The 18595-nt window shown below is 40.6% G+C and overlaps 2 protein-coding genes across 3 annotated transcripts; both read right to left on the bottom strand.

Annotated features, from left to right (window-relative positions):
• Nucleotides 1–45: 45 nt before the first annotated feature.
• LOC111839150 (fatty acid binding protein 1-B.1) lies at nucleotides 46–1049 on the bottom strand. 2 transcript variants are annotated; one of them, XM_023802803.2, is made up of 4 exons: nucleotides 850–1049; nucleotides 554–725; nucleotides 259–351; nucleotides 46–159 (listed from the first exon to the last, which is right to left on the bottom strand). In XM_023802803.2, the coding sequence occupies exons 2-4, from the start codon at nucleotides 710–712 to the stop codon at nucleotides 109–111; spliced, it is 303 nt and encodes a 100-aa protein (XP_023658571.1). In that variant the 5' UTR covers nucleotides 713–725; nucleotides 850–1049; the 3' UTR covers nucleotides 46–108. The 2 variants fall into 2 exon arrangements, with proteins under 2 accessions (XP_023658571.1, XP_023658570.1); XM_023802802.2 differs by having other exon boundaries at nucleotides 554–1047.
• Nucleotides 1050–5037: 3988 nt separating this feature from the next.
• Nucleotides 5038–6579, bottom strand: LOC111839274 (isotocin-neurophysin IT 1-like). The gene is made up of 4 exons (XM_023803024.1): nucleotides 6525–6579; nucleotides 6054–6173; nucleotides 5632–5836; nucleotides 5038–5473 (listed from the first exon to the last, which is right to left on the bottom strand). Exons 2-4 carry the CDS (start codon nucleotides 6171–6173, stop codon nucleotides 5319–5321), a joined length of 480 nt encoding a protein of 159 aa, XP_023658792.1. The 5' UTR covers nucleotides 6525–6579; the 3' UTR covers nucleotides 5038–5318.
• Between the last annotated feature and the right edge of the window lie 12016 nt (nucleotides 6580–18595).

Below are 18595 nucleotides of genomic sequence, written 5' to 3'. Positions count from 1 at the left end.
AATACCTGCTAATAAACTCAGGCATTGAAAACATGGGGAAGAAAGGGACAAGTCACAACATGCAAACTGTTTGTTTTTTATTTGCACCAAGCCACATAGAGCCCAGCTCTACATGCGTTTGCTGATCCCCTTGTATGTCACGCCTCCTAAAATCAAAGACTGAAACGAAAGCAAAAATGTAGGAGATAAGATGACTGTCTATAAAGGAGCAGGAATAGCGGCTCTCATGCAGCCGGGCACCTTCCCAGTCATACTTACATTGACTAGCGTATTCTCATCAACAAGTTCAGTCACAGACTCAACACCATTCAGCAACGCCCTCAGCTTGTTACTCTCCAGTCTCACTACAGTCTGTAGAAAGTTCAGAGTCAGGTGCCAGGTATGTATTCCAAACCATCAAAAGCAGTTTGCCTTCTACTGCAAGTCAGACTACCAGCAACCATGAACATCATTTTAAAATTTCATCAGTAGCATATAATATTCGACTTAAGAAGAAGCCCACACAGACAAGCAGTTGCGATTATGATCAAGCGCTGCATTTAATCATTCTCACCTTGACCTTTTCTCCTGTGATCGTCTCCAGCTCGGTTTGTTGTCCCACGGTGAAAGAGTTGACTAGAACCTTGGCTCCCGTCGTTATGGTCACTTTGAAATGGTCACCACTCTGCTCGATCTCCGAGATGCTCTTTATTTCTTTACTTTGTTCGATCATTTCATCAGGGAGACTTGGGGAATGTATTTTATTGTAGGGGATAGCGACAGTCGGTGTAGTTGATTTAGAAGGCGATTAAACTATTAGATTTTTTTTTAATAAATCGAACAATCACAAGGTAATTGCCAGTCACTTACCGATCATCTTCATGAAAGGCTCGAAACTCTCATGAGAACGAAGTTCGTATTTTCCGGTAAATGCCATTTTGAACGAAATGAAAAAGGTAACATCTAATTTTGAGGAAACCTTATTTATATCCATTCGGCGGCGACTATAATCATTAACTGAAAGGCGGAGTTTAATCTTTTTCTCTCAGCGCGGAAATTAAATTGATATGCGATTGCATGTAGCGTAACTAAAAATGAGGAAACATTGCAGTTCCGATCAAACACATTTTGCAAAAATGAATATTGTCAGTGGGGATTCTAGCTTGTATGGCGCTCTGGGTGAACACAACCCCATACCCACCAACAAAAAAGGCACATTACTGAACTAATCATCATTTCATAATTTTTAGTAAGACATTGAAATATAATAATATAGCATATATAGCAAAAATAAATTGACGAGACTGGAAAAAATAATATACATATACAAATAAATTCTTATCACACAAATCTATAAATAGCATAATACACTTAAAGAATACAGAAGATAACTTATTACACTACAAACACACACAAACACACAGACACATAAATGTCATACAAATGTCATTTAAAACCTGACCTTTCCTGCCTTCCTTGATGCAAAGTCATCAATTACATCATCGTATGAAATCTGCCCCGCAATTACATGGTTCACCTTGGTGGTGCGCAAACAGGTTTTATGTTATTAACGAATTCACACACCCCACAACCAATTATGTCCATAAATTTACATATTCACTTCATTATAAATGAATTGTGGCTTATTTGGTAACATTTCTTACTGTGGTTTCACTATCTGCGATAGTATAGTATAAAGCGGTACGCTATGTGATCCCCCTTCTCTCTCTCCCCCCCCGTTGCACCCGCTGTAGTGCGGAAATCCGAGGTCAGCCTACCCCTGCCCTCTCCCTCACGTGTCAAGTGACAAACAAGCACTCACTCTGACCCACACGGTGACATGACATCATTGAGTTGACGCGCAAATGAATGATATCAAAACCGATTGCGCAAAAGTACCATTCCTTTTTTTCCTTCTTCTTCTTTTTATTGTGATCGCCCCGTGACTCCCTTGGCAGGAAGCCGTCCATGCTCATGCTGCTTTACTCGAAATTTAACTCGAACTTAATGTAATCCATGTTAACTACCAAATCTGTATAAATCAGATTCAGAAAGCCTGACCTGGTCTGGCAGATTGAAGGGGACCTGGAACATGAAAAATGATCATGTTCACACTAGGGAACCATTATGCACCCACTACAGAAATTATACCATGGGACCCCTGCACAGCAATTTCTATGGCAGGGACCCCCCTACCCTGCCCCTCTGTTCGTGGGGCCCCAGAAATACTAGCTGTGACCCTACTCTGATGGCCAGGGTTGATGCTCTGGTTGGCCAGGGTTGACGCTGCATCTCCTACTTGGAGCGAAGTTCAACATGTTCCCGTGAAGGCGCCTCTCAGGTGATCTCATGAGCCGCATTCCACAGCACAGGCAGCTGCCCCAGCCAGCCTTAGCTTAGCTAACATCTGAGATCTTCAGTCCAGATCTGCACATTTGAATCAAGAGTGTTTCCACACTTCAGGGGTCTTGTGACCGACTCCTGTAACACTCCAGCTATTTTGTTTGTTGTAAGACATTAAAACGTGTCCTGTTAACCAATTTAACGTAATGCTAATAATCTTAGTTAGACAAGAGGTCAACACAATGAGCACCTTTTAGGTTATGCAGATTTTCATATCTGCTCTAAATTTGTTGTAAACCCAGTGAAAAGGCTTAATGTCTTGAGTTATCATCATACTTTTAGTTATTGTGAGGTACCATCAAAACCCACTGGTTGGAGGACCACAGGAATTCCAAAAAATGTATTTATTTTATAATAAATAATAAAACACATTTGACAGTAAAAAAAAAAATCACTAATTAACAGAAATTCACAGCACATTTTAATTAACCACACTGTCCCCCTGTCAGCACTCCGATAATACAACCCCACCCCCATCCTGAAGCAGTAGTCAACTGCCAGTTGATTGGGTACCGCCATGAAACACCCAGGGTTCACTGTGGGACTGTTTTAATGGTTACGCTGCTCATGGTAAGTTTGATACATCCCCTGTATTGAACTAATCAATATTTATGTTTTAATAAATAACACAGTATCAGTTTACAAAGTTGTTTCAGCTTGACATTTTACCTTGAAAAAAAAAATGGGGTAACAAATTTATGGCTGAGCACTAGGCCCAGTGAGTGCTCTCAGTTATACGTACAAGTCAAGTGGCAGTTGGCCATTACTGTGTTTGTATTTGCAGCCCCATTTGTTACTAGTTGTCTTTAAACTTCCTGAAACCATTAAAGCTAACATTGTTGCACAAAAATATAAGCAGCTAGTTTTAATTATGTAATTTGTTATTTTTATACTATATGCTTTCTCAGTCTGGTCAAAACTCCCATCTATACTCAAGTACTGATCAATTTACCTTTTATAGTCATAGGAAATTGATGACATGGTTATGGTTTATATTAAGTAATGTACAATTATCAAGCCTTTATCTTCCCCCATAAAGATGATGACATGCTACTGCTGACATTCCATTGCTTGTACAGATAAGCTTCCTATCAGAAGTTTTGTTCCCTGGACTCTGACCTTCTCTATTTCTACTTCAACTATTTTAGCTTCTGCAATCAGGCAGAAGGTTCCGCAACATCATGGCCAAGACAGAAAGACTCAGAAGGAGTTTTTATCCCCAGGCCATTCGACTCCTCAATCAGGACACGCCCCCCCCCCCCCTCTCTCTACACGGTGTTATAGTATATTATTATAGTACTTTTATACTATACTGGACAGCAACCATCTCAGGGTCTCATTCTAATCGTCATCATTCCACACAATGTACTTTAAATATAACTTTATAACTTATAACTGCATATCGCACATCTGTAAATCTGTTTCAAATCTGTATTATATTCAGTTCTATTTTAACATTTTTATTTATTTCTCCTTTTTATTTTTTTCATACACTTTATAACTACTCAAATGCGTGGTTCAGGATACATTTCACTGCATGTGACAATTAAAGAATCTTGAATCTTGCGGAAGGGGCAATAGCTTACAAGTGTGATAAACACGGACAGTTCAGTGGTGTTCTGTAGATACATGCACCTTGCCGAAAATGTGCTAGATTGCCCTAACGACCCCAGACCCATCTGTAGCTAGACTGAGTGTGCATAAGCCTCAGGTAGAATTTGCCTCATTTTTACTTTGGTATCTGTCTCTGAATGTAATTCTAATCACCGGCGGCCAATAGATAAGATTAATGTCAAGGACAGGAACTGGGGCTCTATTGGTTAAGGGTTGTTATATGAAATTCAACTTTATTTGCCAGTTCCACAAGCACATTAGAATGTGTTGGAGTTCACGTGTCCCATCTCGTTCTGCCGCTGAAGACATACACAGGTGAACCTGAAGCTTGGGCTGACAGTGCAGGCTCAGCTCTTTGTCCGGCTCCCCAGAGCATTTCCCGGGGGGTTAAGGGCCTTGCTCAAGGGCCTGACAGAAATGTGGCGACTCTGATTTTATCCTTTGTTAAAATTATATGGTTTACCTGCCAGATAAGCCAATCCTTATCCCCATGTTGCTGTGGTTTTGGGCAGATCAGTTGAAAACAGCAACTCTAAGGAAAACAGCATTTTGAAAACCTGTAAAGACAGCAGCATCCTTCTCTGGGTTGGTCTTTTTTTAGGTTGCCATCTAAGTGTCTTATGTCTCTAAGGTGAGACTGTTACATAGTAAAAGAAACAGATGAGAGGTGCCCATGTCTTTGGACTCACTAACACACCAAATTACAGAGAACGCATCATAAAAGACAACAGCCTTTGTCGAGTTAGGGTCAGGCTTACGAAAGAGAAAGGACATTTTTTCTGAACTTTTTTTATTATCTGAATTAAACTGCCCTGCATGCGACTTTCTTTGAAAATGTAGTGAAAAGAGAATAAACATATTGGTATTTTGGTAAGTCCTTTTAGAGTATGTATTTTTATATCCTGTTATGGTTTGAGTGTCAGACTTGAAAACTCATAGCTCTAGTAACTAGTGAGAGCCTATGACATCAGACTGAATTATAAATCTGATTTTGAGTCAATCTCACGTTGAAGTATATCTAACACAATTCTGAACCACAGAGAAGATCTCAATAGCTTTATTAATCACATAGATATTTTTTACAGTAAATCGATGTTTACAATAGATTAGCAGATGATTACAAGCCATTTTATACACAGATATTTATATTAGATTGTAGTATAAAGTCAATGTACAGGTGTTTCACATCCTGAAAGGCTCGACATGTCCTGGGATGAAGTGCTTAGAAGAAGCATGTAAGATTTTGGGGCAAATCAGCACCAATCTCTTTGTTTTTTCATCCCAGTCCTATACAACCACACCATCTCAGCTACTGGAAAATCCTACTGGGGGAGACCCTGGGGAGGAGTGCGGCCAGTTAGGTGGAGAAGTCTCATGAAGACGTCTCCGTCAAGGTTGGGGCCGCCGTTCTCGGTGCGGCCAACTTGACTGTCATCACCATCTCCGTCCATGCAAGACTGGTCAACGGTGCAGCTCTCTGTATTAGGAAAGAATCGTATGGGGATAACTATGACAAGCTATGGTCAGACAGGCTTTGGTCATTACAAAGTAAAACGCAAGAAAATACTGCTAAAGGATGCAGTACTAAATGCATATGGTGCAGTACTGAGTGAGTCACTTGGTACCTGCACTGACCTGTGTCACAGCAGATGCCCGAAGCGGCACAGCGCCCGCCCTCGGCGCCGCACACCTTCCCTCCAGCCTTGCAGGGACTCGGCAGGTAGTTCTCCTCCAGGCAGCGCACCGTCTCCGGGGAGCCCACGTAGCAGCCCATCCCCTCCCCACAGCAGATGCTGGGGCCAAAGCAGCGGCCCCTGGCCCCGGGGCCACATGTCGAACACTGGCAAAAAAGATTTAAGAAAACCAATGAGAAAAACAATGATTATTGTTCATTAATCGTTCAGCAGGCGCTGTGTTCTCTCTGACAAAGCATTTCTTTGATTTAACAGCCAAATATAATGTTATTGTATTAAGTCGCATTTAAATTGAAAGAGTCCCAGCAACTGACAAATACAGCAAGAAGGTGCGGAAAGTGGCTGGTCTAGACGGGCTCCTACCCTGCGTGACGGAAAGTCCAACAGAGACCTTTTTCCCCCGATGGGGCAGTTGGAGATGTAGCAGGCCATGGAGACAGACAACAGGCTCAGCAGGCATACCGACACAGTGGCTCCGGACATCTGTGTCAAAAAGAAGGGCGGTAAAGAGGAGAGAGAAGAGGAGGATGTGATGAAAGGAAAGACAGAAGTGTAGCACAAGGTGCTTATTCTGTTGCTGGAATGTGACATGATTATTCAGTCCTGTGGCTTAGAAGGTAAGAAATACAATCATGTGAGACCAAATAAAGTAGCCCTTTTTATCCTCGTTGATCAAAATCTGAATAAAATGTACTTAAGGAATTCTAGCATGAAATCCTTCAGGCAGACAGTAAAACTAACATGGTCAGACAGCTTGTAACATGGACATAACATTAGTTTGAATAAGTGAAATGGCTGAAAGAAGAAATAATAATCATAATAGGAGAGACTTACCGTGTGCAGAGGTCTTGGATGGGCAGAGTGAGCTAGAGCTTGATAGAGGAAATGTGTGAGGGTCTTCGTCTCACTGTGGAACCATTTATACTCTGCTCTGTGCTGAAGAGAGTGACATGGGCACCATACAGTCACTTAAGGTTAATGAGTGTCTGCTAATCACCCTGACATTAATAAAGACCTCTGATTAGGCTAAAGAATGCCTGAGATCTGGGGGTACAGTCATTAGTCAGTGACCTGTGAACATGACCATGCATTCGAGAAGAGGGATGAATGGCAGTCAGAGACTCAACACAGCTGCCCCTCCCAGCAACTGTTTGTGGAAAGGATTTGACACAAGCCACACCTACGGCCAACAAAGATCTATGCCATGACTGATGGGCATCACTTTAAGGGTAAATGCATTTAGATTTCAGAGTTCATCGCCAGTGAGGTTTGGAAAGCACCACGCTGCAAATGTAAAGATGGGGAGGGGGTACCTCTATTTAAAGAACTGGGCTTGCAACCAGGCAATGGCAAATATGAATCAAAAGTGGTGAGACAAGCGATCAACTGAACGTCATACCTGAACATATACACACGCCCATGAAGCTACAGTCACGCAGACGCCAAGGCATATCCTCTGATGGCTATAACCTTGATCCATTTAATGGCCACTATGAATTGATGTCCGTCGACCAGGTCAACAGGTTAATAGCATTAACTTTCAAATTAGCAGAGTTTATGATAATCAGCAGCCAATGAGAGTGTTTTCACAGTTGCAATAAGAAGTGCTCAATTAGTTATTACCTTATTAGCAATTGCTTAATTACTAGAGTTAGAGAGGCTAAATTCTGCAAAAAGAATGGAATACGTACACCCTGCCACGTGTCAGAAAAGTTGCCAACTCTTTTAACAGAGCAGTGCTCATCTGTCCATCACACTAACCTGAACCAAATGAGCATTTAGAACATTACACTACTAACAAGAATTTCCTCCTCACGAGAATGCAGGCCACATGCACCACAGTACTCTGAGCAAAGTCTGAAGTGACATGTATACTACTTTATGATATAGAATTCTGAATATATATTACAAAACTGTCTGTGATTACATGCAAAATGATGAATAAATTTACTGTAAAATGGAGAAAGTAAATTGATAAACTATTCAAAATATTTCCTGGTTTAAATCAATGTAATTACATTTCTGTTATTATATAATCAACATAAAGCACTTGATAAAACCCTAAAAGTGACAATTTTCAGGTCATGTATAGGTGTATAGCAACAGAACTCACATTACATTTAGCACATTTCTGTGATGCTTTTATCAAAAGCGACTTAAAATAACTAATAAGACAGAACTGCTGTTATTTTTTCCACTCCCTGTATACAGGCCAGATGTGCAGATGTACAGTATGCAGCATTTTCTTTCCCAGATTTTTCCAAAATTAGGATGAGAACTACTAGGAATTAAAACTGAATTAACTTTAGAATAGAGGTACCAATAAGACAAAAATCGCATGGTTCTCGTTCCTCTGCTCTAGAATTCTTAGAAATTAAATTTTGCTACATCCATCATTTTGCAACCAAGAGTATCTTCTTGTACCTTATTCCTATGTTTTTGTATAACAGAATATTGATAAACATGTTGTTTATGCCATGCTACAGTATGTGTTAATATCTGTGCTGGACAGGCATACTGAAGCTATTACAAAGCAATTCCTTAAGGTCCCTGTATAAGCAAAACTCATAGAATTCTTATGGCCACTAGTGGTCATTGTTATATTGGCGATATTTTATGCAATGTTTTCTCAATATGTGATTGTTCATTGATATGGCAAATATTTACTTAGCAGATGCTTTCATCCAATTCAACATACATTTGAAGGGTTGGTCACTTGAGTAATTGGACATCAAGGGCCTTGCTGAGGGGCTCAAGAGTGCAATCCATCCATCCATTTCTGTAACAGCTTGTCCTATTGAAGGTCACAGGGGTCCGGAACCTATCCTGGAGGCTACAGGCACAAGGCAGGGAACAACAATCCATCATAGGACACACTTGCACACCATTTATTCACTGCGACAGAAAATTTGGTGACTCCAATTAACTTTGGCATGTTTTTGGATTGTGTGTATGTGTGTGGGGGGTGGGGGTGGCAGAGTACCTGGAGGAAATGCCACAAGGAGAAAAGCACACACAGGTAGAACATGCAAACTCCACACCCACAGAGCTGTGGTGCAGCCTTGAACGCTGGTTCCAGAGGCGTGAGGCAACAGTACTAACCACCATGCCACCGCAGTGAAATCATGCTGAGATTTGAACCAGTGACCACCTGATCCCAAGCACAGCATCCTTACTCATTGAGCACCACTCAAACCATGCTGCTGCTCTTCTGCCCATAACAGGCTCACAGTAAAACAGGGGACAGTGCGGAACAACCAGCCCATCACAGGGCACAAACATGGAGTGAACATACAAGCTTTCCATACACACAGAGCCAGAGAAAGGAACTGAACCTACAACACTGGACTTGGGAGGCTACAGTGTTAATCACAGAGCCTCCATAGCACCCAAATATGATTATAAACACCAAGGATCTAATTCAGAAATTCTGCAGCAATGTGAATAGCATTCCAGTTTCAAATCCTGGAATATACATATACAGTGGAAACCAATTAATCACAAATTGTTCACTATAAGCCGATGATGACTATTACCAATTTTTTTATGTGTCAGGCAGATTACCATTGACATTTGTATATTTATTACAATATAAAGTAATTAATTTTATTGACGATTTCAAAATACAGTACAGCTGTTTCAAACTCTTTTCAAATTACAGTACTGTACAAATTAAATTGACTGAACTGTGTAAAATTCAAATACACTATAATACAGTATAGTATTTAGTATTCAATTGTATTTAAACAGCGCAGTTTCGCAACATTGTGTTATATCAAAGGGCTTATTGTAATTTCGCATCTCGGTGGCTCGCTTTTGACGGTTTGTCATAAGTTATGATGAGTCTATACTTGTCACTGAGAGAACAAGACTTTCTTTTTCCCGTCATGTTTTCTATGCAGACTTGAGTAGCTTCAGGTAGCCCATCCTGCGTCCGTAAATGGTTTAAAACGAGTAAAACACACGACGATTGACCTTGATTAGACTTTCATTTGATTAGCAGAAATATGAAATTTACCGTATTACCTAGCTGTCAGTCTGCCGTGCACATCCACAACCACGTCAAAGAGAAAGTGAGTTACAACGTGCAACTCAGAGGGGGCGAAAATGGATAAGGCACAACCAAAGAGATTTGCAAGATATTGCACAAAAGCATGATGTCCCAATTAACTGGATAACTTAAGCCAAACATGAAAACTGTCGAATATAAGAGAGGTAAGCGACCTTCCTATTGGACATTCCTTATATCTGGCTTAAGTTATCTGGCTAATGGAAAAACACTGCTTTGTGGAATACCCCCCTCCCTCGTCTCCATCACTCGTATTTTGTGCCCAGCCACAATTTCAGTTACATATGAAGGAAAAGCAGTGTTGGAAAATCATGCAAAAACAAAGTAGCACCAGAGTTTTGTATTAATTGCCATTATACTAACTGATTTGATGAATACCCTCACTGGGGTGCTGTGTAGATTTCGTGAGCATCAAATTGCAATAACCTGTGATGTGGAGAAAATGTTCCACCGTTTTCATGTTTACCCAGAAGATTGAGATTTTCTGAAGTTCCTTTGGTGGGAAAATGGGATTACAGAAAGTGAAATCAAGGAGTATCGCATGCGAGTGCACATGTTTGGGGCTGCATCATCTCCTGGATGTGCCAACTACGGCATTAAATACCTTGCCAGTAAACATGAGAGGGACTATCCCTTGGCAGCAAGCTTCATTTGCAAAAAAATGGATGATGGGCTTATCAGTATTGATTCAGTTGAGGCAGCCAAACAGCTTATCAGTGAGGCACAAAAGGTACGCGCTAAAGGTACTCTACGTTTACACAAATTTCTGCCTAATAACAAAGATGTCTTGGATGCAGTTCCCGAAAGTCAATGTGCCAGTGCTGTAAAGGATGTAGATTTGAACTACAGTGAGTCTTTAATGCAGAATGTACTGGGAGTACAGTGGAATGTACAGACAGATATGTTTACATTCAACGTTGTTCTTAATGAAAGAGCTGTCACCTGACGTGGAATTCTGTCAGTATTTGCAAGTGTGTATGATCCCTTGGGATTTCTTTCTCCCTACATTTTGCTCGGGAAAAGAGTGCTACAAGAAATGTGCAAACGTAGCATAGGGTGGGATGAACCGCTCCCTCGTGACCTGAAACTATTATTATCAGGATAGCTCAAAGGGAGTCTTTTGAAGAAGAACTGAAATGGTTTAGAGAAAAATCTCCAAAATTGCCAAAAACTCACAAGTTTTACCAACTTCATCCCTTCCTTGTAAATGGACTACTTGAGAGTTGGAGGAAGGTTGAAAAGGTCTTCTGCATCCTTTGAGTTAAAACATCCTGTAATTCTTCCTGCAGAAGGCATTGTCACACAACTAATTCTTGACCACTGTCACAGGAAAACTGAGCACCAAGGCAGAGGCCAAACATTGAACGGGCTCAGAGCCGGTGGATAAGCATATTAAATGCTGCGTAACTTGCAGGAAGTTGCGCAGACCAACCGAAGAACAGCATATGTCAGACCTGCCTGTTGAGTGGGTAGATCCCTCACCCCCATTTTCATATATTGGAATTGACCGTTTTGACCTCTTTTTCACAAAACAAGGTCAGAAGGAATTCAAGAGGTATGGGTTGTTGTTCACATATCTATGTTCCAGAGGCATCCATATTGAAATGTTGGAGGATCTCACGACCGATGCGTTTTTAAATGCTTTGAGATGTTTCATAGCCATTAGGGGTGCTGTGAGACAGATTAGATCAGATCAAGGTACGAATTTTGTTGGGGCAAAAAATGAGCTGGAAAAGGCACTATTGGAATTGGACAAAGTGAGAATCACTACATACCTCGCAACGAAACAGTGTGACTTCCTGATGAATGTTCCTGAAGCAAGCCATATGGGAGGCGTTTGGGAGCGCCAAATATGGACAGTCAGGAGTGTGTTGAGCTCTGTCTTAACAAAGGCTGCAGGAAGATTAGATGACACCTCATTGAGAACTTTCTTTTATGAAATAATTTATGGAATAATTGTCCACTCACCACAGATACAATCAATGACCCCATAAGTGTTTGGAATTGTGGTGATGTATGAGCTGCTGTTTAGCGGTAATATTGTGGATCTTTTAGGATGTTTGTAAGATTAAATGCAATGCAGGAGTTTAATAATGTTTATTTTATAGTTTTTCACGGTGTTTGGAAGAATAAAGACGGAATAAACTTCAACATCAGTCGGGCGTATGTTTTCTGTACCAAATAAAGAACTTTGGGAGCTGTTATAAGTATACAGTGGTACCTTGGTTTACGAGCATAATTCGTTCCGGAAACATGCTTGTAATCCAAAGCACTTGTATATCAAGGCGAATTTTCCCATTAGAAATAATGGAAACTCATATGATCCGTTCCACAACTCAAAAATATTCATATAAAAATTATTAATACAAAATATAAAGTAAAAATACATAAAACAAATTAACCTGCGCGTCGTGGCCGCTTCACCACCTCGGGTGTGCATTATTTTTCTAATAATTCAACGGCCCGTCGTCAATTATTCCTTACTTAATAGTATTGCATGTAGCGATTTATTGATGCATTCCTGATAACTTGAAACTTGAAAAGTTCCAACCTCCAACTTAAAAAAGAGCTATAGATTAGTGGAATGGAATGTATTTGTAATGCAAATTTATGCAAGTAAATAATAATTCGGCTAATGTTTGATGTTAACACAGCACATAGAAAGAATATGAGCAAACATACAGTATGTCATGTCCATAAACATGACAATAATAAACATTCTGTCCTGTCAAACTTACCAGATGTAACTGTAAGAACAGCAGTGTTAGCAGCTATGCTAAAGAATATTTACACCCTCCCTTGAGCAACCGTGTCACGTAGCCGAATACTACAAAAAAAAAACAAATAAGCACCAAATTACTGACTATAACAGAACACCAAGTGACCAGAAACCAAGCAATACAGACGGAGCACTAGGCAGCATTTCTTATTGCACTTAGTCCCAATTAATGAATTTAAATGTACACTCATGCCGCTGCGGTGCACTTGCTCTAGCGTCACTCACCTCAGAAACAGCTAACAGGACTCAAGGCATCTCAGTTTGTGCTGCTTTACATGACCAATGCTCAATAAACGATCCCACACCAGGGACACCACTAGCCCGCATCCTACCGACAGAGATGTATTTTTTGTTATATTTCACAGGTGTTTATGTTCAATTATACAAGATTATGCAAGACTGTAAAATAGTTTGCCTTGTATATGGATGACATGCAGTCAGAGCATGAGCAGGACGGGGTGTGAGTGTGGAAAAACACAAATATAATTTTTGAGGCTGCAGAGGGGGAGGGGGAGGGCGGGAAGGAGGGATATGTAAGAGAAGGTGGTTTCTCGGAGCTCCAAGATGTGTTTGGCTGTAATAAATGTAGAATATAATCATATATAATGTAGTTTTTAATAACACAAGCATTTGTTTTTAGGCAAAAATGGCAAGCAGATCAAAAGTGGTCATATTTGGTCTTGCTGCTTTGTATTACGAGACAAAACAGAATTTAAAAGTTGTCCTTTGTATGAAACTAAATTCGTTTGGTAATCAGACACAGTTAAGTGTTAAGGATAAGTAAAAATATAGGAAATTAGGAAGGGGGCAAATATTTCATCACAGCAGTGTTTATATTCCCTCAGTGACTGTGTGTGTTCCAGACTGTATCAGGGTTTCCAACTCTCATGCCTTCTGACTCTTACACTCATTCAAGAAATCTTACAGCAAATCTATATTATTCCATTATAAACCTAAAATTAGCTACATTAAAAGCGTTGGAGTAGTTTGAAAACCGTACGGACAATTTGCAAGGTGATAAAACTGTAACATACATTGTAAATGCGTGTGTAAAGACTTGTCTAGAAATGAAAATCTAAGGCCAGCCAGCTCACCAAAGTTGACAACCCTGCTGTATCTGTTGTCTGTGGCTTTAAACCACACAGATACAAAGCATGTTGACTGTCCTCTGACTCACAGAGGTCACCAGTGAATTTTGAATTGAATTTGAATTTTGGAATGATATGAATCTCACACACACATCTTTATCCTTTTCCATCCCCTTCCTGCTCTTATCTGTAATCAATTATTCTCACTATCTACATGCATCATGCCCATAAAAATTGACCTAGAACATGTACAAACAGACACATACGCACACCTTCCTGAAGGGGTATGTAAGGGAAAAACAACAGGAAGCATATATTTCCTAAGGTTAATAAGTGAACCAATATAGTAGAGCACGGTGCTGCTCACAGCTGTTTGACCTAATATGTACTGGTCTCTAAATGAATCTTCAGAGAAACAGAGCAAGTTGTCTCTTTGCAATGAGTCAGCCAGAGAGGAAGTGTAGTTGCATAAATTTCTAAAGAACAGCTGGCAAACTTCCAGCACGTGATTTTGGGGGATTGAGTCTTTTCTCAGAAATACTCACCTGCAGCTCATTAACTCAAAGGCAATATGTAATTCCCAGGGGTGAGACACAGGTGGCGCAAGATTGTAACCCTATCACTCAGTTTATTTGTAACTCACAGTCACTTTTAATTTTCCAAAACAGATGCAGCGTGCCTGGGTTCAAGTCTCCGCCAGGGTTCCGTGTGTGTGGAGTTTGCATGTTCTCTCCATGTCATTGTGGGGTTTCCTCTGGGTACTCTGGTTTCCCCGCACAGTCCAAAACCACGTGTGTGTGTGTGTGTGAGAGAGAGAGAGAGAGAGAGAGTGAATGGTGTGTGAGTGTGCCCTGTGATGGGTTGGCGTATCCAGGGTTGTTCCCTGCCTTGCACCCATAGCCTCTGGGATAGACTCCGGACCCCCCGCAACCCTGAATAGGATAAGTGATTTCACAAAATGGATGGGTGGATGGATGCAGCATGCAAAATGGATCTGACCTACCTTGAACTCAGACACAGAGATATAAAACAGAGATTCAAATAGATATACATCTTACCTACTAACTTATTTGAAACATAAGTTTCCCATTTGTATGACTGACAGAGACTTTTGGAGAGACTCATGTGTAATTCTTTCAAAAAGACCTTTTACCTGGAGTCACGTAACGTAAACATGACATGCAGCACATTTAAGTCTTTGACTGAGGTTCCTTTAAACGGTTATATTTCCGGATTTGGGTCAAGTTGGCTCCAGTGAGCCACTCTGGCATGTCTATCGGGTTCATTACCATGTGAGAAGTGATTCACTGGCCTGTTTACACAGATACTCTGGTCAGAAATTCCATCCCTTCCTCTGTCCTTCTTTTCTCACCATCTTTCTTTTACCCAGGTTACACATAGTCCATTCATAATGTTTAGATGTGAGAAAGAGTTGTGTGACTGCAGGTGGTGTACGTACGAGTGTTTAATCTCATTTGAATGATCTCGGTGTGACTAGTGCAATGGTCTCAGGCTTAGAACTGTATTTCATTATAGAGTTATTGAAAGCTAGGCAAATTGTGCCCGGTTAGGAGGCTCTGCTCCCAGTCTTAATTGTCCAACTGACCATCTAATGTTTATCAGTGAAAAGCAATTAGAAGATGGATGGATGCTTATTGTCCGTTCCTATATCTTTTGGAAATAAGTTTCTATATTTCTTCATTGGTAATAATGGAACTTTTTCACTTGGCCTGTTATTTAAGGGGGTCCACATGATGACTGGTGAGTCACACTATCTGCAGAGCTCCCACATGTTTCTCACACTTACTGTGTGTAAATTCTGCTGGGTATGTATTACTCTGACTCTTTATATTGTTTTGCATAATTGGTATAGTCATGTAGTCAAGTGTTCGCTTTCAGTGGATCTTTTCGCTTTCCTTTGAATTGTATTTGATGTGTGATATGTCTGCCCAGTAAATAATTTTTATCAATTCTTATCTCTCTGAAATTACCGTCTCTAGTAGATTCCGAGATAATGATGGTACCGAAATTTTTCAATACACACGACAGTACTAATGTAAGAGCATGGGGCATTACAGTCTAGTCACTCTACATTTATGACGAATCACTTAGACTAGTCAAACTGGAGGTTAGTGGATACACAATATTGCGCAGTTATAAGCTGATTTTCAGTCTCTGAGTTTAATCAGTCGGACACATTGAGAGGGTGTCGGTCCCCGAGCGGAACTGACAGGACATGCCAACATTGGGACAGTTTGTAGCTGCCCTGCCGTCCATGATCCAAGACCTAGCTGGTTTCATATTGTGTTTGTGGATTGCTTAATCAACCGAAAGCAAAGAAAGGTCTCAGAATAACCACCAAAAATATACTGACCATAAATAAAATATACCTATAATTAAATAAAATAGTTTGGAGTCAGATTAAATTTAATTTGAACATTCTTCAGAAGTGCAGGGAGAAAGCCATAGGGACATAAAACCTTCCGCTGGAGTTTGTCATTGGGTCAGTGGGGGGTTCCTTACACACTTTTAAAATCCTTTAAAAGCCTTGTTGTCTACATTGCCAACATTTGCATAGCACACGATAATGAAGGGCCTTCTGCTTGCTTGTAGCTGTATCTAATGTGCCACTGTAATTTTGCTGCAAACCCAATTTCCTTTTGGCATAATAAAGGTTTTCCGCATGAAAATATGTCTGTCTTGCACGATTTCTTCATCACTGGTTGTCAAGATTTAGCAGGGTGAATAACAATCCGCTGAGCGGCTTTTGGGCAAAAGGGGAAATTTTATGATAAACTGCACTCGAAAGAATGTAGAAACAAAAGGGACCGCAAGCATTCAAACAAAAGGCAGGTAGACAGAACAAAACCAATGAGAGCTAGAACCAATCATGGAGGAAACACATACATGAACACATACAGCACCTACAATGACCAACAGAGGAACTGGAGAGGAGCAGGCACATATAATAATTGATACTTTATTGATCCCTGTAGAGTAAGTGGTCTGCAAAGGGCAGCCACCTGTTGGGGCACCAAGGGAACTGGGGGTTAAGGGTCTTGCTCAAGGACCCACAGACATGCTGAGGCTGGATTTGATCTGGTGACTTCGTAATTACAGGCACTCAGGCTTAGCCCACTGGGCCACACACTGCCCCTAATATATGCAGACAATGAGGCTGGATGAGTTAGACCGATATGACCATTACTAATTACACACTAGGGCAGCGTTTCCCAACCCAGTCCCCGGACAGTCCACGTTTTTGCTTCCTTTCAGCTCCCAGTGCACCTGTACCAGGTATTCGGTGTTCCTGATTGGCTGGGAACTGGGATGGAGCAAAAACGTGGACTGTCCGGGGTCCAGATCTCAGCTGCCCGCTTAGCCCCTTCAGCCATGCGGCAACCCTGGGAACAGGAAAACACACTAGGAACTGAGAAGAATGCTAATCCTAAAGAAAAAGAGAAAAGTACAGGATGGCCATCGACACCTGCTGGCCAAACAGGGAAATGACAGACACGGCAGGGGCTGATCTGCATGCTGGTGAGCTGCTGGTTATTTTCCAAGCCTGGACTGAGAACCATGAGATATACAAAAGGCTGTTAGATATGTCCTGGTTATTCTTGAAAAAATGGATGCTGAGATAAATGAGGCTGGGATATAGTATATTATTATTATTATTATTATTATTATTATTATTATCATTAATATTATTATTATTATTATTATTTTCACCAAATGTACACATTTAGTAATGTTTTAAAAGTTTCATTTTTCAAATTCCTGTGTTTTCTCTTACTAGTTTGTAGATGGTTGTTGGAAGAAAATCTATCCATTAATCTATCCATCCATCCAAAACCACTGTACCCAGTATGTGATTGTAGTCAGACTGGAGCCCAAACTAGGCAGCATAGAGCACAAGGCTGGGAAACACCCTGGACAGTATACAAGGCCGCAGTATGTTTTTGTTATTCTGTTTTTGAATCTTTTAAGCTGACAGAAAAACAATACATGCTGGTTTTGATACTGAAACTGAATATGTCAGGGGGTGCAAAAAATTCCACCATTCACATGGTACTAATACACATCCAGCCCCAAATGTCACATGGAAAATAAGGGAGTAGCTTTTTTTGTTAAAACAAAGAGTCTTCCTCTACTTACTGTGCATGATGAGCAAAACTGAGAATCAGGGTTAATATTTAGCTGGAATTCTCACTTACTATGAACTAACAATGCAGCCAATATAAATAAACCCTTAAGATAACATTTTGCAATTCCTGGGACTTAAACAGTGAAAAGTGAAAGCTAAATTGTTTTTACATTTGCTGATAATTCCTAGAAGGTATGAAGTAGGAGAGCACCAGCTGTCTCAGATCTGCTTTTTGTGTTAACCTGTGGTGTCTTAATTGACAATTATCCTGCCTTGGTTGCACTCATGTGTTGCACCAGTGCTTTCCCCTTTATATAAGAACATAAGAAATTTACAAATGAGAGGAGGCCATTCGGCCCATCAAGGTCGTTTGGGGAGAACTTAACTAATAGCTCAGAGTTGTTCAAATCTTATCTAGCTCTGATTTAAAGGAACCCAGGGTTTTAGCTTCCGCTACACTAGCAGGAAGACTATTCCATACTCTAACTACACGCTGTGTAAAGAAGTGTTTTCTCAAATTCAGTTTAAAATGTTCTCCCACTAATTTCTACTTATGGCCATGAGTTCTAGTATTTAAACTAATATTGAAGTAGCCATTTGGCTGAACAGCATCGAGACTTGTTAGAGTCTTATATACCTGGATCATGTCCCTCCGTAATCTCCTTTGCTCGAGGCTAAACAGATTCAGCTCAGCTAACCTCTCCTCATAAGACATTCCTCTAAGACCAGGAATCATTCTCCTAGCCCTACATTGCACCTTTTCCAAGGCAGCAATGTCCTGTTTAAGGTATGGTGACCAAACCTGCAGACAATATTCTAGGT

This window comes from Paramormyrops kingsleyae, chromosome 2, assembly GCF_048594095.1.
Source record: "Paramormyrops kingsleyae isolate MSU_618 chromosome 2, PKINGS_0.4, whole genome shotgun sequence".
Lineage (NCBI taxonomy): Eukaryota > Metazoa > Chordata > Actinopteri > Osteoglossiformes > Mormyridae > Paramormyrops > Paramormyrops kingsleyae.
This window is presented reverse-complemented; position numbering and strand designations above follow the sequence as displayed.